Source organism: Colletotrichum gloeosporioides (assembly GCF_011800055.1).
Source record: "Colletotrichum gloeosporioides strain Lc1 chromosome Unknown consensus_67, whole genome shotgun sequence".
Classification (NCBI taxonomy): domain Eukaryota; kingdom Fungi; phylum Ascomycota; class Sordariomycetes; order Glomerellales; family Glomerellaceae; genus Colletotrichum; species Colletotrichum gloeosporioides.
Window position 1 is genome coordinate 621,296 of NW_025544712.1, and position 27,635 is coordinate 648,930.

A 27,635-nucleotide genomic window follows, 5' to 3' on the forward strand; every position below is an offset into this window, starting at 1 on the left:
ATGCTGTCCAACACTCCGCCAACCAGCAGTCTTCATGCCCGTCACAGGCACCGACGCCAGAACTCGACACCGACGGCATTCGAAGCAGTGAAGATCCAGCCCTTGCCTAACAATGTCCAGCGCCAACGTGCCCTCGGCCACCGCCGGGGCCTCAGCCTGGATACTCGCAGACAAGTGATGTCTCCTAACGGAACAAGGCAGGACTTTGCGCAGGTAAGTATTACTAACAACACAGGACTAGCACAACAACCGCAGCATGTTCTGCGAGAAGCGCAGCAGCAACGCATACAAGCACGCCCGGGCCCCCGACAGCAAGCACACCTTCACCAACAACAACAGCACCAACAACACCAACTTCAGCACCAACAACACATGTTCGTGGCCGCCAACGACCATGAGAACTACCTCATGTCCCCCCATGGCACGCCGGCCGCCCAGCGTTTCGACGCCACATGCTTCGATTCCACCCCCATCCAGTTCGACCAGTATGGCAACCAGATGAACGGCATGATGGCCAAGAACCAGCAGGCCTACGGCGCCAGCATGGGAGGCAACAAGGACTTTGAGCTCTTTGGCTCTGACAGCGCCCTCTCGACGCCCTCCTTCATGAACTTCAGCGACGCTCCCAACACTCCCCAGGGCTGGATCTCTGAGGGAGAAACTGCCAGCACGAGGCGGTCGTCGCGGAGAATCAGCAACGGCATCATGGACAGGGTCAGCAAATTCGAGACCATGGGCATTGAGCAGATGTCAAGACCAATGACACCTCCTACTCAGAATGCAACAAGTACGTTCCTCGAACCATCGTCTGCGTACATTGACTTACAAGCCGCAGATTACTTTCCTCCTACTCCTATGGAGACGCCTCATGATCGGGCTATCAAGCACGAGCCAATGTCCGCCAGGCCAAGTCGCTTCGCCGACGGCTACGATGAGTCCATGGAGGAGACGCTGAAGCCCACGAGGAGGTCGAACCAGAGAACGCAGAACATCTTTGAGGAGCTGCGGAGACAGTCTGAGCAGACCTCCATGCCCGTCCCCCAGCAACCCACCCAGGTGACCGAGGCGGCCATGTACGAGCAGTCGATGCCCACCGCCGACTTCATGAACATGAACAACTTCAACAACGAGTTCATGAAGATCCAAGGCACGTACGACGGCATCACTGACGACTTCGCTGCCTCCGATCTCTCTGCGCAATCCACCCCTCACACTCCTCTCATGAACTTCCACGCGGCGTTCGACAACAGGCCCGATCTGAGGCATCCCAACATGGAGATTTCGTCCTCTTCCCCCACTTGTTCGTTCGACATGTCCCGCCGTACTTCCCCTCACCGCCGTACCGAGTCTCTTGCCAGCATTGCCAGCGCCGCCAGCATCGCGAGCATCAACATCGAGGAGACCAAGACCGACACCGGTGTCACAATCGAGGATATCGCAAACTATATCCAAGGCCCCGATCCTGGCGACGGCAAGTGGACCTGCGTGTACGAGGACTGCGGCAAGAAGTTCGGCCGCAAGGAAAACATCAAGTCCCACGTCCAAACCCATCTGAACGACCGCCAGTACCAGTGCCCTACCTGCAAGAAGTGCTTCGTCCGCCAGCACGACCTGAAGCGCCACGCCAAGATCCACACTGGCATCAAGCCCTACCCCTGCGAGTGCGGCAACAGCTTCGCCCGCCACGACGCCCTCACCCGCCATCGCCAGCGCGGCATGTGCATCGGAGCCTTCGACGGCATCGTCAAGAAGGTCGTCAAGCGCGGCCGTCCCCGCAAGCACCGCCCCGAGATGGACGAGCGCGTCAACAAGTCCGCCCGCACCAGAACCAAGAACAAGTCCACCACCTCCACCTCGTCGCAGTCCGGATACTCGGACAGCTCTGCAGTCAACTCCCCAGAGAACGACTTCAACATGATGGACGAGCAGTTCGAGATGGGCGGCATCAGCATCGAGCGGCCAGGCCTGGACATGCCTCTGCAAATCACAACCGTGTCTTCTGCGCCGATGCCCTCATCACCCCCCAGAATCCACAAGGAGTTGGACATTGAACCGTCACCCGCCGCCAGCAGCCACCACTCGGGGTATGTCTCTCCGGAAGCACTGATGGAGGCGCCAACGGCGTTGTCCCAGCAACCAGAATCCCCAGCCAAGAGCGAGTACAACACCCCGCCCGAGCTCTCCCAGTCATCCTCGCCCCCGCCCAACCAGTTCTTCGACGCCGAGCCCAATGCTTCCGGCTTTAGCGACGACTCGTTGCTCGCCGGTATGCGGGGCAACGCCGGCGTCGGTGTCGGCAACACCAGCATCTCCAGTCTGGGCCTGGACCCCGACGACGAGATGCTGATGAAGACCTTTTCGGGCGAGGAGGGTCTCGTGCAGTTTGACCGCGAGTCCAACATGCTCATGATGAACAAGTTTGACGAGTTCGACGACCCCGTCAACATGTTCACCAACGACGACGTCTTCTTTGGCAGCTCATGATAACAACACTCGTGTCTTTTTGGGGGTCTCTGGCGTAAATGATTTTCCATTTAGGAAAAGGGGTATCTTAACGACGTCACGGCTCATTTGTCTAATCACGGCGACCTCTGTACGTTATGTTACGCTTTGTGTGTTGGCTTCAAGCCTGCAGCACCACGCGCCCCGGATCAACGTAATGACAATAATCTCGCGATAACAACTCGCCGGGACGGATGTACTACTATTGGGGGTTAAAATAAAAGGGTTCGGCTTCTTCAGGGGTGGTAAATGGGGGGTTTATTGGGATTTCAACTTTTGGCGATTCCGGAAATGGCATTTTTCCTTTCTTAGGGATATTCGGTATTGATGGGGATTTTTTCTTTTCGGGAACAAATGGAGCTCGATCTAGTTCTGGCACGAGGCGAGCCTCAGCCGGCGATTTTGAGATTCATTTACTTGGTTAGGGACTTAGAACGATGGTTGGAAGTGGTATATGATGAATTGAAATTGAATTTCACTTACTTAGTCTTTGGGACTGAACAATTTCGAAAATGTGACTATTGATTTGTGTATCTGCATGTGTGTGAGTGAAACTTTTCGCTCGTGACTCACTGGCACATTCCACGCATAGAACAGGAATCGTCATCCAGTGTTCTGGAGCCGTGAACGTGACCTCCACGTCCTTTGCGTTGGTCGGTTGGCTGGGGAAAGGATGGGTGGGTGGGGGTGGGTTTCAGTTGTTGGAATGGCAGATGTCTGCAACAGATGTGGCGGTGCTTCTTTTTTGGATTCCAGTCGTTGGCTCGTTGGTACGACGCTGGAAGACGAGGAGACTGGGGGCTGGGAGGGAACGTTGATTGTTGTTGGGGAGGCCATCGAGATGGTGGGAGGTTTTGTCGAGTTGCCGAGTTTTGGGATATGGGGAAATGGGGTACGTCCGGCGGCTTTTCGGTGAACGGCGCACAAGAGAGAGGGTGGTATGTCTCTGCCTGGCCGGGCCGACGCCGGTGTTAGTGGGGCCGAATCCCCGGCACCGCCGTCGGCCTTGGAGAGGACAAGTGAGCGAAGTGTCCTCCATCCGAACTTTTCTCACTGGTCTGCACGGACGCCACTTTACAATTTAAATAGCAATGCATGACAAGGCGCCGCTTCGGACGTTGCGATGACTTGCGTGGTTCTGGCTGCGATTACGCGGATTCAGTGGGCGGGTGTGCGTTGAGTCAAGATGCGGATGATTCGTGCGGCTTCCACGAATCAGTTTTGGGGAGGAGTTTTGCGGAGCAGTCCGGTGCGGTGTTTTCGTCTCGTCTCATGTTTTTTTTGGCATGGGATGCGTGCGTACATCATACGAAGGAGAGCGTGGTTGTTGGATGTTGGATTTCTTGGGGGCGGGAAGGAGGAAGTGGGAAGGAGTTTGCCAAGGCGTGAGATTGCGAAAAGTTTATACTGGTGAAACTGTTCTGCAGTTCTTGGGCTTCTGAGGAGGTAGTATTGCAATAGCCAAGCAGCAGCAGCAGCAGCACTGTGATGCATTTGATGAAAAGTCTTCTCGCATTGTTGAAGGACAGAATGGAGCGGACTGAGTTCGTCGCCGACGATCGTCACGAGAGTGAGAAGGTTCTCCAAACAGCGCTCGGCGCCGCCGACGAGGCTGTCGCGTGATTGAAGAAATACCATCACGCGGCTCGAGCTCCTTCATGCATCATCAGCATCGCCCTGCCGTCGAAAACGTGGCTGGCCGATCGAGGAACGGTGCCGGTCTCGGCTGGACGCGCACGACGCCCGTGGCAGGTGACGGGCGCTGCTCTGCTCTGTCATCGGCCGTGTTCCGATGCGATGGCCAGCGACATCCGATCTTTTACGGAGAGGACGCGTTAGTTGGCTGAGCACTTTCTTGAATCTTCTGCCTGAAGACAGAGAAGGAGGAGGAGGGGTAGGAGGAGTCGGGCTTTTTCATCCCAACTTCGAACTCCAGACGACACAGGACAGAAGAGAAGATTGCTATATTTAACGTTGAGCGCTGGGCCTTTGTCGCCGATTGGTGGGCGAGGGTTGGTCTGAAACCGCAAGTGTCGCCTTGCAGCGGGATTCTAGAATTGTTGGTTGGGATGTGGTGAACTCTAAATTCCGGTTGGAGCAGCGACGGAGGTGTTGGTTGCTGTGTCCTTTTCCCTTGCCCCCCGGGGAGTTATTCCCCAAGGAGCCGTCCTCCCACACAGGAGCTTCCCTCCCTTGTCACGAGTCCGTACGATCCGACGAACCCGCAACCACTGATCACGCACGCCCTACGTCTTACGCCTGGCCCAGCCTTGAGACGGCAGAAAGCGCAGTGTGTGGGAGAGTGTGTTGTATGCAGGTACACACACGCCAAAAAAGGCACGCCACCGAAACCTGGTACAACCCAGCTCAAACCAGCGTACGCGTACCCGCATGGCTCTCCCGAGGGGTCATCTTACACAGTTACACGGCAGGCCGCCCGTCAGTCTCCCCTCACTCATCTGCGCGCGCAAGTTTGCGTGCGTGCCGTGGGGTGTAACCCGTGTAACCGCGTCGCCGCCTTCCGAAGATTGCACAGCCTCCCCGCTTGTCCCAAGAGATCGGGTTGATATTACGGCTGTTTGTAATAGCACGACTCGCAGGGGGCCGGGTTTTTCGTCGTTCGAGTATGGGGCATATAATAGCTTGCGAGATCCCTCGTTTCCGAGTGGGATGCGCTCCAGTCCTGTCCGTCATCAACCTTACGAGTCTCATCTTCAAGCTTTCATTTCGACACATTCGCTACGATACACCATTTGTAAAAAACAACGATACAAGACATAAAGACACCTTCATTACACAACTAGACACATTCCATCATGAAGTTCACACTCGTCACATTCATTGCCATCGTCGGCGCCGCGTCCGCCATCAGCGTCGACGCCGGCCTCGTCAAGAGACAGTGCATCGCCAACGGAGGTTCGTACACCCTCACTCTCACAACCTTCATTCATGAAACTAACATTTGTCCCGCAGGCCTCTGCTTTACCCGCATCGCCGACACAAAGAAGCCCTGCTGCGGCGGGCTCATCTGCAAGAACAAGCCGCAGCCAAACACCAACATCTGCGAGCCGGAGCCGAGCCCCTCGTCGACGGCCAAGCGCGCCCGCGAGGAGCTCCAGAAGAGGGCCGAGGCCCCGGCGGCCCCCCAGCCGCGGGGGATGCCTCAGATTCCCGACAACGAGCCGAGATGGGGTTAAGGCGTTGGAAGAGATGCCTCGCCCAGGAAGGGAGGAGGTTTCGCGGGGTGTAGAGGACGAAGAGGGACGACCGTTGTTTGCTTTCATGGTCTCGAAGGCCCTTTTTTCACGAGATTACGACTTTTTTTTGATTTGCATCCTCTTTGAGGCAACTGGGTTGCGCAGAGTTGATCTATAGACCTTTTGATACCATTACAACAAGCGTTGAATATGAACTTCTTTTCTTGTACAACACATGAGGAATCTCGCGGGGTGTTTGTCTACCTTCACGTGGCTATCGACTCGTTCACAACTTCGCTTCAACATCGACAAATCCAAATCTGCCAAGAACACAAAAACTAATCACTCCCGCTCGAAAACTCTATCTAGCGCTGACGGAATCTACCTGAGAACCCACACCACAGGGCTCATGCCTGGTGGCCAGATACGCTTATCGTCAAGTAGACAATGGTCCAAAGTTTGTTTGATTGAGCCAAATTGGACCCGGCCCCCACGCCCCTTTTGCTAACCGGCCACATCCCGGAATGGCCGAGTTTTGGTGCGGAAGAGCCTCATTTACCTAGGAGAGTAGATGCGACATGGCAATCTGATGTGACTTCCCAAGATTACGCCTAGATGAAGGTGGTTGTGGGTAGATGACTTGCCGCATCTGCGGTTCTTCATTTGGAGATCTTGCCTATTTTCAGGAAAAAGGGTTGACAGCATGAATACCGCAACAAACCGAGTAGTTCGCACATCTCATCGATGCCGAGTAATCGTCAGAAAGCACAGAGGCCACAGGTAATATACCGCAAGGAAGCAACACTAGAGCTAAGCCAGTCACGCATCACAAGTTTGGACTGTTACATGCACAATCACTTCATGAAATGTACCGACGACACCACCTCCCAACCCTGACATCCCCCGTCCGTCCCATCTTCCCCCGGCCGCGAAGGCAACCAGAGTCCGGGAACCGAGACAGATGACAGGATGACGCGGAGGCTGGGAGAGCAAATGGTCAATTCGCAAGACCGAACCACCCAGATGCCCCCACCCGAAAAAATTCCCTGTCCATTGAAATAGGAACCGTCGGCTCGCCCCGTCATGGTTGATCTACCCCGACAACACTTCATCTTGCGATCTTGTGCCTTGCGGTGGTAAACCCAGAGGACGGGGTTCTTGATGTACCGCTCATAATACAGAGCAGTCAAGGATGAATCTCTCCTTGCGCTCCACCTTGAAGTGCGGATGCCTTGGTCTGAAGAGACCTCGGCGAGTGTTTGCAATTGTGTTTGAAAAAAAGGGGAAGAGGAACAAAAGAAGAAGGCATCAGTGGCATTAGTCTTTGGCGCGTACCAACGAGGTTGGGCATACGTGTGGGCGGCCCATGGGTATCGTACATTTTGTTTCTCTAGTTCAATCTTTTCGTCAGCCAACATCGGTAGGTCAGATCTCAGGTGAATGAGACCCTCTTGCGTCCACCACCGCTTTCCATTGTCGTCAAAGCTTGATCAATCTCCATGATATCCAGCATCTCCTCCTCAAAGTCGCGGCCTGCGTCGTCGCCTTGCACGTCCGCCGCGGCTTCCAGGCCACTGGCGAAGCCGCCGAAGCCCATGCTGGACTTCGGTCTGCCGACTGGCAGCGTAAAGTCATGGGTGGCATCGTCGTCGGGGGCAATGCTGTCACGTCCGTAGGACTGATCGCGCAGGCTTCTTGTCTTGTTGACACTGAGGTTGAATGAGACGTTGCGAGGCTGGTCCGGTCGGGGGTGGACGATAATGGCGCTGGGTTGCTCCTTCTTGTCGAAAAGACGTCGGCGGGTTGAGACCACACCTCCAATCTTCGCGCCGGGTGCATCTTCACACTCTTGGACAATGACCAGTCGGCTCTCGCCCATCACGAAAACTTCAATTTGGAGACCGCCGTCGTTGTCCTTGAGCTTGGAAAAGTCGACTGCTGCACCCACACCGCAGCATCTCTCACCCAATAGCCCTGTAGCCAAGTCGTGGAGTCGGATCATCTTTGTAGGCGTAGTACCGCTGAACAAGTTCACGCCGCCGCCGGAGCTGCGTCGCAGTTGCGAGTCCCAGAATCGGCTGACCGCGGGAATGACAGAGACATTATCAAGACCGCCAATCCACAGCACGACGCTCTCATCGGCGGAGCCTGAGCTATTGCCGGGAAGAGCAGTCACCACAATGCCTCCCTTGACGGCTACGAGGCGTTCCAGGGAGCCGACAGCACTCAAGGAAGCTGCAGCATCACGACGGGTGTGAGGTGTCATAGGCACGAACTCCCCGTTGCCGTTCGACCTTGGCACTGCAGCTGTGGCGCGCAAGGGACCCGTTCCCTCGACATGCCCTGTCGCGCTGAAGGCTGTGAGCGCCGCACCCTTGATTCCAGAGCTGTTCTTCCCAAGGAGGGAGCCACCCAACGGGCTGGCGCCGTCCACATCCCAGATTCCCCAGGTGCCGTCAGCAAGCAAGGCAAGGACGGCTCTGCCATGGGAAATCCAGGCAGCATCGAGGATGGGTTTCCTCGTTGAAGTGGGGCGAGTGAAAGGATGGAACAGGGAGAGAAGCCACGATCCTTGACTGGGGAAAGGCCCTACGGCCTGGTCATCTGGAGGCAAGGAGGGCTGCGCGTAATCATAGATGCGAACGGCGTGGGGCGTTGAGACCGTCAGGATTTGTGTGAGATGTGTAGGGTTGAAGGAGATGCTCGACAGGGGACTCGGTAGGTATTCGGTTTGGAAGGGGTTGATGCGGCCGCTGGCTTCGCCGGGCTGCACATCCAAGGGGACGTCCCAGAGACGAAGAGTGCCCGACGCCTCGCGGGTGTGCGCAGCCACAACCAAGCGTGGTTTCTGTGAAATGCCAGACTTCTCAGTCTTGGGCTTGATTAACGACATGGCGACGCCTTCGCTGTGCTTGTATTGTCCCCCGAGGAAAATGACCCTCTCTCCCCACACACCAGATCCAGCCTTGCCGGCCAACAAGTTAGATCTCAGCTCAGGACGCGCCTTGCTCTCGGGACTTGGCGGCGTCAGAGGAAGTGCGACGACATAGAGCTCGTTGGTAGCGCAGGCCACAGTAAAAACCATCTTCTCCTTAAGGACGTCGGCTCCTTCCCAGGCAGCATCCTCGGCAGGACACGGCGTCATGGGCAACACCGCCAAGTGCAGCGCGGCCGTGCCGAGGGAAAGATCCAGCGTCTGGATGATCTCCGGGTATGGGGTATCCTCCTCGGCGTCCTCGAATTCGGGCTTGTCGGTAAAGGGAGCCGGAGCTTTGGATGACTTGGATGGAGGCTCGTCGTCGTCTGAATCGATGATCATGACAGCGTCGTCGGTAGCTCCGTTCTGCTTTTCGGGTGGGGAAGGCTGCTTCTTCACGGGCTTGAAGCGGCGACCGCCTTTCCATACAATTGAGACGCCGTTGTCGTGGCCGTAGAGAAAGATGGTGGCTCCTTGGGGAGACTGGACGGGGTAGGTCTTGACATCGTGGATACGTCTCGAGAAGTTGTAGCTTGGGTTAGGTTAGCATCCAAACTCTTGACAAGTACTCTGTATCGCAGACGTACGTATATTGCGTATTTTGCGACGTGCGCCGGACTCGCGGCGTGGGCTGAGCCATGGCTGGACGTCTCGTGTGATTGTTTGTGTCGAGCGTCGACCTTTCTCAGAGGTGATGATCAGCAAGTAGCGGGCGCTAGATCGTATTTATCTGCCTTGACGGTGCAAAATCGAGTCTGAGGTATTTTGAGGCAGTTTGAGGCTTCGAATTGAATGCTGCAAGGGCTCGTGGCCACGGTCTGGCGCAGGGGTGGATTGTTTTGCCAATAAATGAAGGCGGATGTCTAGCAAAAACGCGACAACAGTCGCGAAAAGCGTCGCAGCCGGCAGGTGCAGCTGCTGTGGCTGACGACCCACTAAGCTTTTTCTGCCAGGTCCAGCCCAGGCGGTGTGCTCTGGATCGTGTGGCTGATATGCCTTTGCCAGCTGCCGCCACTCACGGCATCCTCAGGAAAATGCCCCGCGAGCAGCTGTCGAAGGGAGCTCCAGCAGCTGCTACGAATACACACGATCGTCACATCTCCTTGATCGGCTTGGACGGGAGTCGACAGCCTGCATTACTCGCCAGATCGGTGATACTCTTCCTTCTCTTTACCTCAAGGGCTTTTGCTTGTTTGTTTCTGGTCGCGAGCCTTGACTGGCCTGCCTACTTAAGACGCCAGCTCCTGGATAGGTCCCCTACCTTAAGTAGTTGGTGGAATCTGCCCCTCACTGTAACGTTCACCCCTCGTTGCCTCGTTCGATGAGCAGTCGCAGGCTTCAAATTTGGATAAGGCTATTTCATCAAGTCTTCGCTCGGCCGTATGTTACTCCTCCTCAGCTACGAATATTTATACTGACAGCCAATAAGCACTTGATTGAACACTCCGTCTACTCGTGACGAGCTTCGACTTTCTGTCGCAAATACGTTACCGCCGCCAAGATGCTCACCCCAACGGTTGCCAATTCGATCTCTTTCTTTTACCCTGTGGGTAACACTCCTGCCGTCAACTTGGCTAGAGGTCTGCCCCAAGGAATTGATGCCAATTTTCTTCTTCTGGGCTGCGGAGATGTTAGAAACATCTTGCACACTGCGTACAATGAGGTTGGACTGCGTACGGCGATACCCACATGTGACATGCATTCACGGATCAGCGGCTGACCTCCCCACAGCAAGTTGCAAATTCGATGTGACATGCAACGACTGGGATGAAGCAACTCTTGGTATGTGATTTTCATGATTGCTTCCCCTGCAACAACTGACCGTCTCGAAGCTCGCGATATCTTGCTCTTCTCACTGCTCCTCGATAATGCCGCCGCCGGCAACACAGCCTGGAATCTTTTCTACGACCTACGCATCTCCAAGGCCGATACTCAGCTTCTCTCAAATCAGCTCGAGAAACTACTTGCGGCATCCGGATCATTCAACTCTTGGAAGGCTAGCTCCTATGGCAAGGTCCTCCCCTTCGTCGATGAGGCTACCTTTGATGACGTCCGCGCAATCTGGAAAACATGCTTTGACACTGCCTCTGCAGATGATCGAGCTGGACAGGAGGCTGCGCTCAAATCTGCCATCAAACGATCTTTAGAAATTAGAAAGGTCGTCATGGGCGGCGAAGGACAAAGCTTAACCGGCATGCGATCTGCTGCCCCTCTCTCGACGGGAAACTTCGAAGCTATCACCAACGCGACCGATACCTACTTCGATACCTCGAAACCAAATCACAGCTGGTCCGGTGACATTCCTAACCCTATGTTCATCGCCCCCTTATCAAACCATAGAGTCCTGCACCACGGCGCCGACCCAATCCTCGGGTTTCACCTTGCGACCGGTTTCGCAGCCCTCACCGACGCGTCTCCCTTGAAACCCGATCCGAAGGATGGACCATTGATGGCATTTGCAGCAGCCAAAACCCAATTTCGCGAATGGGGCACTGCTTGCGGCAAACTCCTACGCGAGAAAAAGCTTGTGATCCGCTTCGTCGCGAGCGAGGCTCTTGCTTTCTGCCAGACTCTTCAGCATTTTGTTTCCACAAAGGAAACTTCAGCTGGTTGGTATCGCAGGCAGTTTGACTCAAGGCCCTTTTGTCTGGATCCCGATGCGTACGGAGGCAAGCTAGCCGCGCCCTCCTCCTTTGATGCCATCGATACTTCCAACCTCGCAGACCACGTTGGCACGATCAACCTGCTCACGTCCGCGCTTCCCTTGCTCACCCCTCAGCCATGGTCTTCTGTGTTCACGGAAACTCTGCTGAAAAGAGAGGACACGAGCAAGGAAGGATTCGACAGAGTTCTCTACGGCCACGGGCCCACTGTGTCTTTGCTTCTTGGTGCCAGCGCAGTCGAGTACTGGACCAACACGACGGCTGTGTCATGGGTCGATGAGATGTTGATCAGTTTCATGGCCGGCACGTTGCAAGACAAGAAGGACGTCCAAACTCAGCTACACACTCGCATAAACTGGAAGCAGAGCAAGTTCTTTTCCGGAGTTGACACCACCGGGCCACTTCAGGTTGACCCTGAGGCCCTTGCAGGCGTGCTCTTTAAGCTTTACCTCGAGATCTTTGCCCATGAGAACCCGATGAAGCTTCTATCCATATCGAAGGCATCGATGGCTCAGCTCATTCGCAATACAGCCTACACGAACTTCCACCGAGGGACTTTGGTGTCTCTTATGCGCTATCTCAAGCTAAGATTATCTGTTTCCGACTTTGATCGCACAGTTAACCTCTTCTTGGAGAAGTACTCTTTCGAAAGAAGCCTCATGTTCACTGGCAACTTGCGGCAAGACTTTTCGCTGCAGATGCACACACAGGGGCTGTTTTCTGAACCTTGGCTTCAGAGAGAAATTAAGCCGAACCGCAACCTCGGCGGTTTCGACTCCTGGGAATCGATCCCAGAGGTTGTGGCCGTAACCCTTGTGGTCCCGAACAATGCGATCAAACGCATGTTCACTGGCTCGCACCAGGCGGAGATCGCGTCTCCCACCGTCAGAGGTTCCCTGGTATCCGGTAAGGATGCCGACCATAAGTGGCACAACTTCTTCGATGATGTGCAGCTCGTCTGGGGCACCGTTAAGCCCAGTGGCGACCGAAAATCCTCCAATAAATTCTCCGTCACTGTTGAGCCTGATCCCGCCGGATGGGCCGGTAACTCACCTCTCATCGCGTCATTCTACGTCCCATCTTCCGCGCTTCAAGTCGAGCGCAAGACGGCTTTCGTGCGTCTCGAGGTTCAAAGCTCTGCCCAGAACATTGCAGTCTACCAGAAAACACTTGGCCAGGATTTGAAGGTTCATGAAAGCAAGCTGGCAGATGAATCCAGCGTATTCATCACAAAGTACCTGCCAGGTCAGACCCGATATCCCGCGACTTGCGAGGCCGCCGGTGCCGTCGCGGAGTCTGCCACAGAGGTGAAGGGAGAGACTCAAGCCGTTTTTACTGCCAACATGACAGCAGAGCAAGACAAGATAGCAACTATCACTGGCCATCTCGATTTCCTCTCCGCCAAGGGCAAGAAGCTACTCACCGATAAGGTTACCATCGAGACTGAGCAAGTGACTCCGTTTACTGTCAACGTTGTCTTTGGCAAGAAGCAGCACATCTACCCCATCACCTTTCCCATCCCCGTTGACGCTAGCGAAGGCAAAGTAAAGATCCGAATCGCCCGCAAGTCATCTTACTTCGAAGTCATCGCGCCCATTGCTGCCCCTGCCACAGGCGGAGGCGTCGACAGCCCTCTTGTGGACTTCACCTTCCCGACTACCCTCGCAAAGAGCTTATCCCACACTCCGGTGGACTTCAACACCCCGCACTTCAACCTCGACCGCCTACCCATCATCGACATAAGTAACAAGGCCGCAAACCGCTTCATGGTCAACATGATTGCCTGTCATTTCTCCGTCGGCGAGAAAAAGGTGCGCGAGCAAGCCCAAGCAGGCCGCGGCAATGGCATCTCCCGATCCACTCGCCTGAACTTCAAGGAATCCGTATTCACCATGTTCATGCTTGCCTCAGGCCTACAGGGCGGGCAGACAGGCTTGATGTGCCTTAGCCACGCCTCGGACGACACCGGCGTTCACATGCTCATCCTCGTCTCCGCCGTCCGTCTCGATCCTGCCTCCGGCTCCGTTGTTCTCGATGCCGCTGTGATCCCTTTCACCGAGAAAATGATCCACGAGCTCGAGCCCTTCCTTCTCATGCTCCGCGAGCTCGAATGTGCCCAAATCAGCGTCGACGACGCGGAGCTCACGCTCTGGCGCAAGGTGCTCCCCTCACTTGCAGAGCGCACCCGCACTTGGGACCACAAGTCATCCTGCGAGTACCGCAAGACGGGCAAGGTGCCCGTATCGACGGAGACGGGGAAGCAGGTCCTCTGCTCATGCGGTCAAGGAAAACTGCCGGACAACTTCGTCGCTATTCCCGAGTGGGATACCGCGTCAAAGTATGCCACGCGCATCGCCATCAGCCCCACTTTTGCGGTCCCGTTCGTGGATGACTGCGTCGACTTTGAGACCTGGGGAAGGAGTGAAGGCGGCAGACAGCAGCAGGTGGAGAGGTGCAGAGCATGTGGCAAGTCGGAGGCTGAAAGCGGTACAAAGTTGAAGAAGTGCACTCGCTGCTTGCAGGTCAAGTATTGCAGTGGAGAGTGCCAGAAGAAGGACTGGAGAAAGCACCGCGCGGAGTGTGCGGAGAGTGACATCCACTCCAAGCTGGAAGCGTGTGACGTAGACTAAAGATGAGGTTCCTCACAGCCGCAGACGGATGTCAGCCTGAATACTCGTCCAAAATAGACCCTTCGCAAGCTCACGCAGTATGGTGTGTGCCCTGTAGCCGATACCCCATGAAAGTGGGAAAAGTCTTTCGGGAAGGCGGCCTTGCACTTCGCCATTAACGTTGTGCCTGCAATCCTACTCTTGGCCTTCATAGATGATTGGTAAATGATAAGCGAGTGCTGACGCCCGAAATCAGGCTGCGCCCACCATCTCTCCCTCCACGTCTCGCTCTACCAACAAATTCCAGCTCGTACCGTGGGCAGTCGAAGTAGGTATTCCGACTTGATCTTCTCATTTGCTTGCTGCAAGGTTGTCATCAAGGATAAGGTGGCGGTCTTGAATACGTGCAGAAAGCGCACGCAAACTTGGGACCTGGGCTCCCAGCCTGATGTAGGCTTGTTCAAGGTTTACATCAGACTGGCCATCCGCATCAATAAGGAAGAGCCAATGGTAATACTCCAATTTTCAGCTCTCTGTGGTCATCATCAGCTGCGGACGCGGGTGCTCGAGGAGACCAGCACACTTGCAGGTGGCTTACCTGGCGTAAGGCAACCAGGCTGAGTGAGGACACATCACTCGAACGATCTCGCAGTACATAACATTTTCTGGTCCCAGCCCCTTTCTTTCTGCGACGGAGACCGACAGCTGGTTTTTTTGCGCATAGTTTCCTTCGTTCCAAAGCTCTCAGGTTCAGACTTGACACAGCCAAGATGCTGCTCCTCAACACCACAACGCTGCATCTTGAGGATTTCCCAGATCCCTCAGCAGTGAAATACGCCATTCTCTCACACACGTGGGGAAAGGATGAAGTGTCTTACAAGGATCTGAAAGATTTCCCAAGAGCGAAGAGACAGGCCGGATTTGCTAAAATCGTCCGAACATGCGAGCTCGCCCTTGTTAAACACAAGTTGCATTACGCATGGGTAGACACGTGCTGCATCAACAAGGCCAGTAGCGCAGAGCTGAGCGAGGCCATCAATTCCATGTTCTCATGGTATCGGCATGCGACCGTATGCTTTGTATGGTTAGAAGATCTTGCGCCAGTTCAACAAGCAGCAGAGCTGTCACTGTTACCCGAGAACCCCAGTTACCCAACATCGGGCTATGACGGAAAACTTTATGACATATCAGAGATGGGTTCTTGCAAGTGGTTCAAGCGCGGTTGGACGTTGCAAGAGCTCATTGCGCCACGCAGAGTCGAGTTCTATGACGCATCCTGGGAATTCAGATTTAAAAAAAGAGAAAGAACTACCGAACTGTCTCTTATCACGGGGATAGACGAGGAAGTGTTGAAGAAGCGAAGATCGCTCAAGGATGTCCTCGTGGGCGTCAAGATGTCATGGGCAGCCGATCGCAGGACTTCTCGTCTTGAGGACTTAGCATACTGCCTCCTTGGTATCTTCGGCATAAATATGCCGATGCTATACGGCGAAGGTCACAACGCATTCAAGCGACTTCAGGAGCACATTGTCAGCCAACATAGAGATGAATCGCTATTCGCCTGGCAGTCTTGCAACCCACCTGATCAAGACTATCGTGGCGTCTTTGCTAGATCCCCCGAGGAGTTCAAAGTTTGTTCGAGATTACGGAAGGGTGGTCATTTCATGTTTTCGACCCCTGGATTTTCCATGACGAACAAAGGCGTCAAGTTCACCACTGAGGCGTTGAAAGTCGACAACGACGCGTACTTTGTGATGCGTTTGGGCATCCAATGCGACAATTGTGAGGATCGCCACGACGTTCACATATGTCTCCTGCGGACGACTAAGGGGCATGTCCGTGTTTCGCCTCATGAGTGCTGGAGGCCACCAGCAGGAGGTGGACTAAGCCCCCGAACCAAGATATACTGCTGCAAAGATGTTACTCTTCACGAGAGCAGGGCGCTTGAGCGCTTGGCATTAAGCCCTCTGAGAGTATCTTTGGATATAGATCAGAGGAATCTGCTGAGCGTTCAGCAGTATCCTTCCCTCGCGTGGGATCCCAACTGCAGTGGCTTCTGCGGTGATGCTTTGGCAGGCGACTTCTCAGGGGTTATCATTGTCTACACGAATGTAGTCGATGTTTTGACCTTAACCTTGCTCGTTCACAAATTGAAACACGAGGATGACCCCGACGTGGAGCTTTACGCCGCACCACAACATTCAGAAAGTCCATGGAAAGTGATTGAAGGCTGCAGTCCCAGCGAATTGTACAAAGGCGCTCGTTTGGATGATGAAAAATTGCTGGAAGACTACAAGGAAGCGAAGTTGAGCCGCGCCTATCAGCCGAGGAGAATGGTCAAACTCGAACGAAGCTGGACACCCGAACGTCCACCTATGACTGCAACATTCGAGGCTAAAGTAGAGGGTCTTCACGTTATCGTCTCTCTGGTGGTCACATCTGGCAGCGGTCTGCCCGTCGTTCAAGCCTACCCGGCTGTTCAAGCTGTGCCAATCATTCAAGGTTACTCCCAATTCCTACAGTCGTACGGCTTTCCATTTCAAGACCCGAACGTCTTCCAATGCCCGCCCGAGTTCGATGATACGGAAAATGATGGAGAGCAGGACGATGGCGATGATTGGGATGACACTGAAGTTCCAGACGAGGACGGCCTTGTGAACCTCTCTATTACGCCGGCACCTTCATACCCTCATCTCGAGACTCCCCCCAGCACCCAAAAAGGTCCAACAGCCGATCCTCGTTTCACCCCAGCGATCCCGACGTCATCCCGCCAGTCAGCATACAACACCCCCAAGCCCGAACGTCAGGAGTCTTCTACAGTTTACGGATACAACTCTCCAAGCAGGGCCTCCGTCGCGACGCCAATAGACACACCAAAACGTGTCAACTCAGACGGTACTGCCCCACACCGCGTTCGTGATTCTCCGCGCATGTCATCAAAGCAAGACCAAATAAACCGTACTTATACTGCAGAATACACCGTACCGTAGACCCTGGAGGTTTGTAGCGCGGTGCCTCCATCCTGCACGTACATAGACTGAGCCCGGGGGATTGTGACGAGTAGGTAGATCTAGTCTATTTAATCTCATGGGTTCATTGGCGTTTGGGGCGGTATGGAAGGCAGGGTAATAGATGCTCAGGAATTGTTTGTATCGTAAGGCAGCAAAGATGAAATACACCCACATAAACTCCACAACCCAATCCCCGAACCCGAATCACGGTAGGGCTCCCGTGGACACCAGTAAATCACGGTAAATATTCTCCCCTTGAGGGCTCCCTTGATGAAACATCTCCCAGCCCCCAAAAGGCCTCCAAGCTCATCATATACCGCCGTAGGTCAAATATAACCTCCAATGACCTGTACCAAACTCACGTGTGTCCGGGTTGCCATCAAATGTCGTCAGGCCAAGCCGGCAAACGGGGGCGTCGGGGGGCGGACGGGGGGCCCAAGTGGGATAAATCAAGCCAGAGGATCAGGGTCCGCCCCTCCATGTGCCAAGTCACAAAGAAGGACCCTCATTCATAACACAGCACACCTAACAACGCAGCAAGTAAGGATCCAACACATCACACTCAAAACCAACCCCCTCCAAAACCACTCGTCAACTGAAAGAAAGAAGATCTCCATCGTGCTCCGTATCGCCATAAGCACCGCCGACACCAATGAAGACCAGCCCAGGCGCCGACCGGTTGGTCAGCCGACCACCACACACACACACTGACACCCACACACATCCGTCTTCCCTCTTAGCGCGGCCTGCGCAGCAACCACACAGAAGAAAAAAACCGCCGAAAAACGATCGTCAGGGGTCCTTAACATGACACAACCCACCCCATAATAACTTCCCCAGCGCACCCACCAGCTGAGAACCACCCAAGTCTTGCGCCTAACAAACGCTGGCCCTCTGTCTCTCTGCCGCGCCCAATCACCCTCTCCCTCCTCCTCTTGACTCTGTCTCGTCTCCACGTGCTGGGAGGCCTTTCTTCCAAAGCAACCCAAAAACCGGGCAGAGAACAGAGAGGCGCACACAACGGGGCAGGGCCGTGGGCAGCAGACAGCGTTAATTACCAAGGTTAATTCACTCCCAGATCTGGGTCCCTGTGGTCCACTCTTCAGTGGCCCAGTCGGTGGGCAGGCGGCGCAGTTTCTCTCGCCGCTTGGGGGCTGGCGAACACCGGCGGAGAAATTTTGACTTGGGCAACCTTGGAAGACACGCGAGAGAAAAAGGCTCAGCCCGTTCGTCTTCCGGTCAGGTGACTTTGAAGTTCTCGAGGCAGTCCTCCCCGGTGATGGTGAGAATTGGAGCTCGGTGCCTGTTTGGCTCGGTGCTCGGAGGGCCCGGCGCTCGGAGGTTTAGACACCACCACCACCCAACGGCTGTCGGTGGGCTTCCCCAGGAACCACCAGTTCACGGCCGTTGTTCACTGTCAAGATCATCCCGTCAATGCGAATCTGTGAGTTGGAGCCCACGCGCAAAGCTGTCAGAAGTTGTTCGTCAAAAGCCAAGTGTGTGGTGAGATATGAGGTCATTTGAATGCTCGATTACTACGGTCCAATTCCTTTAAGTACAATCGACCACGCTATCAGAAAGATTTCCAGCCCCACGAGAAAAACCCCCAAACCCCTTGGAACCCCATGGTCTCTTTTCCGTCGAGAAAAGAGCCCGTTTAACCAAGAAGAGGGTTTTTATTTAGCCCAACACTGCCCAAAAAAAATCCGGCTCCCTCGTGCGTCCCTTCGTCGCGCGGCGGCTCTTTGATAATGAGGAAAACTGTCAGGCAAAATGTGAAAAACAGGACCACCGTATATGTAAACCATTTCATTGTTAAAAGAACCGCCGCGGACGTCCATAATATAAGGGAGCCGTTGTACTATACACACAAGATGGGGGTAAGGGCGCCACCAATACTCCGTCGCAACTCTTTCCATCAAATGTCGTTATAAAAAAAAAAGGGATATCCCCAACCGCCGCCGATGAGATTTTTTAAAAAGCAAGAAGATTGTAAAATATCTCGGCCGGCGCCAATACCTCCCCCGGAGAGAGGGAATCGTAAGAAGCGAAAGGTGCCCAGCGGGGGCGATTGGCGGGCCAGGACGTTTGTGCGTTAAGATATCGATGATGTTGTGTGTGGGTAATTGATTGAGGGGGTTGGTTGGCGAAGGTTTGATCCGGGGAGGGAGAGAAAGGGCAAAACCGTCCCGAGACGTTCTTGTGTTTCCCCATGTTTCTCCCTCCCTTCATTGTAGGTGTGTGTTATCCGAGAGAGAAATGTCTAAAGGTGATCGCAAAAGGAGTGGACGGCGTAGGGTGTTTCGTGCCGACGGCGGTTTTTGTGTGTCCAAACGATGAAGATGATCCAACGCAAACCCATATCGTAAATCCGAGATATGTTCCCTACACCATGATACATATGAAATTTCCGACGACACTGGTCGTTCTTTTTATCGGAAGATTTGTTCCCCGAGTAAGCCAGCGTCGGAGAAATAGGAACACCTCTAAACGCCACGGATGCCAGAATGTTAAAGTAATTTAGTAAGCCAGTGGCCAGGTCGTTCGTCGTCACGAAGTGAGGTGCTCATGCGTTGGTAACCTAGAGATGTCATGTCAGTTTTCGTTGCTCTCTCCCAGTTTTCAGTTTTTAGGTCTGAAAGGAGAAAAACTTACTCGGAGAATCTTCCGCGAGTAATCTTGGTTGTCGGCGATGCTGCCATCGCTCATGCGGCGGTGGGCGAGCGTGGGATCCATGCGCGAGTCGGTCATGGACATGCCGCTGCTGCTCGGGGGCTTGGAGCCGCCGATGAAGGCGTTCACGGCGGCGTTGCGGCGGTGCTCCTCCTCGATCTCGGCGTTGCGCTTGCGGCGGACGTAGAAGAAGATGCCTCCGACAATGGCGGCGATGACGACAACGCCGACGACGACGCCCGCAGCGACGCCGGCGACGTTGGTGCCGCTCTTCTTCTCGGCGGCGGTGGTCTCAGCGGGCGGCGGCGTCGGGGTCTCGACGATGGTCTCGACGGCACCGCCGGCGTTTGTTGTGGTGGCCTTCGCGGTGGAGGAGGCGGATGTGGTGGCGGGCTCCTCGTCGGAGACAACGATCTTGATACCGGTGTTGTAGACGGAGTAGAATAGGCCGTCCTCGACACCACCGCCTGATGCTTGTGTCAGCTGATTTTCCTGAATCTTCAACCAAGGTTAGAGAGGTTCAAATGGAATACGTACAAGCTTCCAGCGGGTATGCTGGGCATCCAAAGTTGCACTTCTTGTCGTCGACGACGTTGATCTTGGGGGGGTAGTCGTCACCGCAGTAGCAGTCCTCTCCGTTCAGAGCGGCGACGTTCTTCTTCTGGTTCGTTTTGCACTCATCCGTGCACTTTCCCACACTGAGCTTGGTGACGTCGACGGGGTAGATCTTCCATGATGTGCCGTTGGCGTTGTAGCAGCCGTGAGAGGTGATGGCGTTTACTGTTGGGTTCTCACTTGGTCTCTGGTAGGCCGAGCTGGCAGTTGATGACTGGGCGGTGGCGACGCCGACGGAGACGGCGGCCAGGAAGGCTGATGAGAACTTCATAATGACGATTCGAGGGGGTATAGCGAGAGTGAGGAAAGGAAAGAAAGAAAAAAGAGCAGGTTGAATGAAGGGCGGTCTCGAATCTGATCCAGGACTCGAAGACGGTGACAGGTTCGTGTGTCGTGTCTTGCGGGTTCGAGGGTCGATGAACGGGTCAGGGGCTAAATGGCTCGTGCGGATTCAATCGGCCACCAGGTGTGATTTTTCCAACTCGAAATTCTCGGCGACGTCCTCGATTCTTTTCCTTACTGATTGATGTTCCTCCCGTTCGATTAGATAATTGTCGGTCGATTGAATACGTGTATTCGGTCGATCGGGGGTTGAGTCGATGTTGACGAGCGAGCGTGTCGGGGCGGGCAGGACCGTGTCTAGGTCGTGCGTCCGGGAAACAAGGCGAGAGTCCTAAAGAATGTACGGGCACAGCGGGCCTACGATCTTCTCTTTTGCGTGCTGTCTTCGTGTCGGAAAACCCTTCTCTTGTTGTCGTGTGTGTCCTTCGAGTCTCTTTTGCTGGGGCAAGAAAAAGAGGTATCACCGAGTAAATGACATTGAAGGAGAGCGCGAAAGGAGCAAGGGAAAGGAGGAGACCTTGGCGGATCGAAGATGAGTAACAGGCGATGGAAGAGGGAGAGACTTGGGGGGAGGGGAGGAGATTGGAACGAGTGACAGCGGGTGGAATTGGAGGGAATGGCTTGTTTTGTTGAAAAGAGGGAAACGAGCGCCGAGTGGGTTGAGATGAGGAGGAAAAGCGAGATTGCGAGTCCACTTTGCGGCATCCCGGGGGGCTCGGGGGAGCAGATGGAGGGTGTAAACCCAGAGTACGTACACGTCCTCTATGTAAGTCCTCGCCCACCCACACGCGCACAACTCTACCGTTCTCTCTCTTCTCTGTGTCTGTTACAGTCTCTGGCAGTCCGTCTGAGGGTCATTTAGGCCATCTCTTGACCCGTTCTGCCATCTGGTGTGTGCACAACTCGTGCATAGAAGGGCTTGTCGAGAGGGCCACAGCGATGTCGTCTGCTGGTGGACACACTCTCGACAGAAGGGAAAAGCGCCGTCACGTCCGCCAGTCAGCGTCTGTGAGGGGATGGCTCGTACCGGGGCAAGCCCTGAACAGCGTGGTGCAGCAGCATCAGTCACAGCCTAGGGGGTCCCCGGCAATATCCAAGGCCTTCAGACGGGACACACACACACGCACGCGCTACGAGACGGGGCAATACTGAGAGGGGTGAGGGGGCCAGGGGTGGAAAGACGGGCAGCAAGTCCTGCTCTCTTGGGCTTGGGGGAGCGCTGCCAGACAGACCCCAGAGTGACTTGAAGAGGAGACACTGGACTCACACACACTCAGTCGAGCTGAGAAAAGCCGCTACAACTGGCGTCCAGGCGGTTTTGGGAATAGACTGGGCAACAGGCTTGACGCGGCCGTTGTCCAATGGCCTCATGCCGTGCCTGGCCAAGAGCCCATCTGATTGGATTCCATTGGAGCAGGTTACCCGTCCTGCTGTCCAACGTCGGCGACGATTGGATGTTCCCGCAGCAGAACGAAGCAGGGGTCCCGGATCAGGTCTTCCCTGGCAAGAATTCAGGAACCAGAATTACCGTCGAGGGGCGCAGTTGACTGGTGCAGATCACTTGCAGCATCGGCCGCGGTCGTACACTCTACCGTCTGAGAGCGCGGAACCCTGTTAGCAGCGTGGCTTGGGAGGCCTCGTTGCGTCTTAACATGAGCAACGGTTCCCGGTACACGCTATCGCGAGCCGTCGAGTGATCAGATCCACTTTCCAATTAAATCCTTCACAAAATGCAACACACCACCACCAAGGTCGTCGCGGTTCTTCATAACTCGTGGTTGTGCAGACACTACTATGTAAGTGCCAAAGGGAAAAAAAGGGGGAGGCGGTGGATAACTTGACACACGCGCTACATCATCTAACGATACCAGACGGCTTTATGAATGGGGGCATCCTGTCGAGTTGTGAAGACTGAGCCTGGTTCATGTCCATGTTCCTTGGTTTGGGCGATGCAGCAGGCTGCACGCTCCGTCGCATCGCATGCTCGTGATCTCCCTCATGGGGAGAGTCATTTTTGGAGGCACACACACCCGATCGCCCGGCTGCCAGCCGCGAGCCAACCACGGTACCATACGCTGATGCCCCCATAGCAGAGCGGTACAGCCGTTTGCTCGAACCGTCGTGATGATGAACCGTCGCCGTTGGGAGAGAGTGCGAACGCCAGCAGAGAGGATCTAGCCTCCATGTTACAGAAGCGGCGCAGCCTGTGGAAGCGAGATTCGGCCTTGGAGCCGGTATCCTGCTGTGCGACTCTGCGGCAAATTGATGAAGACAGGCAGGCACAAGCACGAGTCCTCTCTCTCCTTTCATCTGCTGGGCCGTTGTTCATCCTGCGGCCCATTGTGTGTGTTCGTTTGACGCTGATTGTCAGGGTGCCACGCGCCTGGCGCTGCATACGGTATCCCAGACACGAGTGCATCTGGATGAACCTGGGACGGGGCAGGCTTGGGATGACCAATGGAGTACACAAAAGCCGACTGTGCCGCCGCACAAACACAGGTACCCGTGGCCGTACTTACACACGGTCTTACGGGACGCCTGCGCACCGGCGTCCGTTGCAACCTTTTGGCTCTTGGTGCCACGATAGCCTGACAGGATGAACCTTCGCTCGGCCACGCCAAAATGCCCTCCTGCTCCTGGGCTTCGTCGCAACTGGCGGCCCAGCTGAACGTGCTTGAGAAGGGGGAACAGTCTGAACTTTCACTTGAAGTGTATGCAGAGGCAGTGCACGGCGGCAGAGGAGTGTGCCTCCGTCTCTGGCGTTTGACTCCTTCCCGTCTGTGACTGTTCGGACGGACTATGGATGGGGGCTCCAGCGTGCAGTAGTAGTAGCTGCTGCTGGTCCCGTCTCCCTTCTCCTCTGTCCGTACAGCCATCAATCATCGGCCTGTCCCTGGCGATTTGACGGCACCTCATACTTTTGCGACCGCTGATGATTGACGGCTCACGGCGGGCAAAGCGCAACACACGACACGGACAAGCCTCGTTGGAGGCTGGTCGCAGGTTTTGCCTTGGTGCTGATCCTGTTCTCAGCGTCTTGACGGCAGCTGGTCGCCCCAAACGACGGGCTGGTGAAAACGAAACCCGCCAAGGGGCTGACCAGAGTCGCAGGTTGAAACTTGAAACGAGAGAAACAAACGGTAGAAAGATGAAGAAGTCTACGGCGTTCATTTGTCCGTTGCTTCACACACTACCGGCAGTCTGCAGTGGGTTTAACAGCACCGTTATCGTTTGGGGCGCTGTCGTCAGCTATTTTTTGTCCGACGCCAACGCGCCTGGAGATGGGAGATGGAGACGGTGCCACTGGAATGGGTCCCCCGGATGAGGGCCGCGATCGGTAAGGCAGATTGGCTGCTGGCCGAGTTGGAGACCGAGCGACTACCGAGAGAGGGAGATGGGGTCTGCATCTGAGTGTGTCTTCGTACATGCAGCGCCCGCGCATGAGAAATCAGCCGGTGTTGAAGCCTCTGTCTGGTGATGATGATGATGATGGCTGAATGTGCGGTCAGCAGTACGCCACACCTAGGTGTTGATTGCTCCCAATGACAGGCTGCAGACTGCATGTCAGAAAGCCGTTGCGAATCATCAACCACCTGGGTTATGCCGTGGCGTTACAATGTCCCGTACACAACGTTGAATATCAAACGCCGTTGTGTACAATGCTGTGCCCGCAGTCTAGACCCGTCTGGCCAGTCTCCAGGTGTTCTGTTCTGGATGTGCAGTGGTGTGCACTCGGCACGGCAGCAGCAGATGGAGGCGAGATTGGGCAGCGGGATAATGCCACTCCCCCCAATGTCTCTGTCTCTCTCTCTCTTGGGACTCTTGGGGACAGAGGATACGAGACGGGCGGCCGGGCCAAGAGGCTTGGGAAAGGCTTGCAGAGAGGCTTGCAGCGTGCCCGTTCATCTTCTGTTGAAAATGTCTAAATCTGTCATCAATATTGCATGGCCGTGAGCAGGTGGCTTGCATTGGGACAGCACATGGGAGCATTTTCAAATGTTGACGGGATCCTTCGAAGACTGCCATCAAGGTGATGGTGTGCAGTGGTGCATTTCATGTGTCTGGCTCTTATCGAGTCTTGATCTCTCCTCATTGCCTGTGATACGGGATGACACCGCGGTGAACAGAGACGCGGGACTCACTGCGAAACGGTAAGAGGATAAAAAAAGAGACACTTCAAATGAGCATTCATCATTCATCACGCCAGAAAAAAACGTGTTCCGGGCCAAACGTCCCCAAGAAGCAATCCGATCCAAAGGGGGAAAGCCTCCCCTTTCCTCCAATTCAGAATGAGATCCTCCAGGGGTGCTCCTCTGGGCAGAGGCAGTGCCTCGAACGGTTCAACAGCGCTCTTCAGGGCTCTCCAAGTCCCCTAGACTCTCTCTGGCTGCAGTGGACTGAATACGTGCGTGTACACGCACATCCCGGCCGGGCCGCGGAAGAGAGGGGGTGGAGTTTGGGAGAGAAACGCTTAATCGAGAAGCTTGTCCTTAGTCGTCCGCACACTTGGACATCCGATGCAGGTCTCGCCTGGTTGGCCTGGGCCAAGCTGCTTTTTTCTTCCTTCTTCCTCGTTGGTGTCGTGAGCACAGCCTCAGCAATCAATAAGAGATAATTGATCATTTCATAACGTTGCGGTTCGGCGGTCTGCAGGAGGTTTGTTTGATCGTAGACAGAATCCTTCCCTCGATGCACCAAAGTCCGAATGTCCAGCAAGGATGAACGAGGGAGCTGAATGCAGCGGAATCTAGGCCTTTAGGGTAATCGATAATGCCGCCCAGAGCGGAGGAGATGATGTCGAATGTCTCGAGGATCATCTGCATGCCAGGCGCGCCGCCATCTCGACCGAAGGAGTTTTGGTAATCTTCCAGGCGTGCACTGAGAATGGCATGTGCAAGTATCGCAGCAAATAGCAGGTCGGGTTTGCCGTTGCCAGCCGCGTCTTGTTTGCTTCTGCCATTTTCGGGTTCGCATTCACATTCATTTGCCAGCAAGTTTGGAGGACTGCTGCGCGCCCTGTATCCGCCACTCTTCTCTCTCTTCGCCTCGCCTCACTTCGCCCTCACTTAAAGCATTCCGGCAAGGCCTCATCCTCGAAGAATGTGTCAGCAGGCAAACTCTGCAACAGCAAGCCCGCTGTTGGTCGCGCATACATACCTACACCGTCGTGAGTTGATTGGGGGCCCTTTTCCCAGCTGACAAAACGAGCCCCCTCCCCTTGAAGAAGCAACGCTCTCCCTGTCTGCTAAGAACTTGCCGTGAACTTTGCCCTGCGTCTGGCGCTCTTCAACCCTCAGCGAACGAACAGACATGCAATCTCGCTCATGTCGAGCTTTGGTTTGAAAAAGAAATCTGCCGACAGGATCCGACACGCCGGACTCTCGCAATCATCGCCAGATGCCACCCGTCAGTCGCAAAAGCAACACTGACGCTCGAGTGCGTGCACCGTTCATTGCCCAAGCATCAAGCATTCATCCCGGCTCTGCCGTGATTCGCGAAGGAAGCTTTCCCAGCGTTCCAACGGGTCCCATCGTGCTTGATTAATACGAGCAAACCATTGAACTGAACATACACAGAAACCTCTCTCCTGCAGTTTAATCCCGCCATCAAAGTAGTTGTAGTCCACCGATAAAGCAGTGTTCATACATAGCCCACGAGTCGCATCCCGAAGAATACAACTCCAAGGATTCCATTTCTCCCGCTGATCGGCCCCCTGAGCTTCCTATCTCGAGTCGGTACCCGGCTGCCGGTTCCTCCTGGCCTGCGACCTCCGGCCAACACATTCAGGCTCACCGCACCAACGCCGTGCCCGCCGACTCAATCCTGTGACTACGACGCCGGACGGGACTGCATACCGTACTCGTTCTGCGCTGTTCTGTTTATTCTACAGAGTAATGCAATCCCCAACCACCGTACCCCCCTTATTGTCCACAACCACGCGTCTCTACAGGGGCAATCCTGCACAGCCAACATCATAAACCCACAAATGTCGTGCCGCCCTCGTTGTGGATGCTCTGGAGATGGAAATCGAGTCAGTGTGCCCGGGGCACCTTCCCAGTTGATAGATGTCCTCCCAGCTGTGCCCAGAGGCCAAGCAGAGACATATGAACCCACGAGTCACCCGAAAAGCAAGGCACAGCCATCCCGCCCCAAGCAGCAGACCGGCCGTCCCATCTTCTGATAGTCCAAACCGCCATCGGCGCGGCCCAGTCTCGTTCTTAGGGTTCTGTCAAATCGCTGTGCCACCGATCCTTTTCCTCGCCCTCCGCGACGAGCGGGGACCGATCCCGAGCCCCCTTTAAACGCCGACGAGGAGAGAGATTGGAACTACTCGTGCGGCTCAGTGCATCTGCATCGCATTTCATTTTTGGCGCTGCTGTCGCCCATGCAACAAGAACATGGCCCTCCTAGATCAATCTCCAAGGGACTCTCATGGCTTCGATGGCTTCGACGGCTTCCAAATGGATCCGTCCCGTCAAATGACGATGGCTTTCTGCCTCCTATCTCCCGCTGGCCTTACCACAGATCCCGCCGGGTCGCCATGGCCCTAATAATAACTAGCATCCCTCCTCGAGGCCCGAGCCCGCCGTCCCGAAGATAGCGGGACAGACATGCTGTTTCGCCCTTTCATCTGATGTTGCAACCTGTATCTCAGCGTCATGATTCCTAGGCCTTGGGTGTGAACGGCCCTGGCACGCAAAGACTGGGAAAGAAACTTCATCCCGTTCCGGACATAACCTTCTTCGCTTGTGGCAGTCCCGTCAGCCGGCTGAGACCGAGTCTCATATGTTTAATTACACAAGGCCGCAAGGCTGGCTTGATGTTTACATCTTCTTTGCCCACTAGCAGTTTTCGGTACCGACTTGATGGCTCACGTCTTCAAAGAATGCGCATCGCCTTTTATCTCGTACTTCGAAGATACACAAAAGATACGTCCTCCTTTCAGTGGAATTCCTCAACTTCAGAGGTTGCATTTCCATCCGCATAGCTCACCACGCCTTCGGGGCCAAAAATAGAGCTCTTAGCTTCAACGTCCATTACCCGCA

General features: G+C 55.0%; 7 protein-coding genes across 7 annotated transcripts; 4 read left to right on the plus strand and 3 right to left on the minus strand.

The window, feature by feature from the left end:
• On the plus strand, positions 1 to 2,484 carry GCG54_00005576 (Cell wall transcription factor ACE2; the record flags this gene model as incomplete). The annotated part of the gene is made up of 2 exons (XM_045405598.1): positions 1 to 213; positions 256 to 2,484. The coding sequence occupies 2 exons, from the start codon at positions 1 to 3 to the stop codon at positions 2,482 to 2,484; spliced, it is 2,442 nt and encodes an 813-aa protein (XP_045260579.1).
• A 2,834-nt stretch (positions 2,485 to 5,318) lies between these two features.
• GCG54_00005577 (uncharacterized protein) lies at positions 5,319 to 5,699 on the plus strand (the record flags this gene model as incomplete). Its single annotated transcript, XM_045405599.1, has 2 exons — positions 5,319 to 5,418; positions 5,476 to 5,699. The coding sequence occupies 2 exons, from the start codon at positions 5,319 to 5,321 to the stop codon at positions 5,697 to 5,699; spliced, it is 324 nt and encodes a 107-aa protein (XP_045260580.1).
• A 1,432-nt stretch (positions 5,700 to 7,131) lies between these two features.
• Positions 7,132 to 9,316, minus strand: GCG54_00005578 (Nucleoporin NUP37; the record flags this gene model as incomplete). The annotated part of the gene is made up of 2 exons (XM_045405600.1): positions 7,132 to 9,208; positions 9,264 to 9,316. The coding sequence occupies 2 exons, from the start codon at positions 9,314 to 9,316 to the stop codon at positions 7,132 to 7,134; spliced, it is 2,130 nt and encodes a 709-aa protein (XP_045260581.1).
• An 861-nt stretch (positions 9,317 to 10,177) lies between these two features.
• GCG54_00005579 (uncharacterized protein) lies at positions 10,178 to 13,969 on the plus strand (the record flags this gene model as incomplete). Its single annotated transcript, XM_045405601.1, has 3 exons — positions 10,178 to 10,349; positions 10,408 to 10,458; positions 10,509 to 13,969. 3 exons carry the CDS (start codon positions 10,178 to 10,180, stop codon positions 13,967 to 13,969), a joined length of 3,684 nt encoding a protein of 1,227 aa, XP_045260582.1.
• A 749-nt stretch (positions 13,970 to 14,718) lies between these two features.
• Positions 14,719 to 16,938, plus strand: GCG54_00005580 (Vegetative incompatibility protein HET-E-1; the record flags this gene model as incomplete). The annotated part of the gene is made up of 1 exon (XM_045405602.1): positions 14,719 to 16,938. The coding sequence occupies one exon, from the start codon at positions 14,719 to 14,721 to the stop codon at positions 16,936 to 16,938; it is 2,220 nt and encodes a 739-aa protein (XP_045260583.1).
• Positions 16,939 to 19,525: 2,587 nt separating this feature from the next.
• GCG54_00005581 (uncharacterized protein) lies at positions 19,526 to 20,518 on the minus strand (the record flags this gene model as incomplete). Its single annotated transcript, XM_045405603.1, has 3 exons — positions 19,526 to 19,540; positions 19,615 to 20,099; positions 20,170 to 20,518. The coding sequence occupies 3 exons, from the start codon at positions 20,516 to 20,518 to the stop codon at positions 19,526 to 19,528; spliced, it is 849 nt and encodes a 282-aa protein (XP_045260584.1).
• A 4,690-nt stretch (positions 20,519 to 25,208) lies between these two features.
• GCG54_00005582 (uncharacterized protein) lies at positions 25,209 to 25,547 on the minus strand (the record flags this gene model as incomplete). The annotated part of the gene is made up of 1 exon (XM_045405604.1): positions 25,209 to 25,547. A coding segment is annotated over one exon (339 nt), but the record flags the coding sequence as incomplete, so codon positions are not given.
• Positions 25,548 to 27,635: the final 2,088 nt, after the last annotated feature.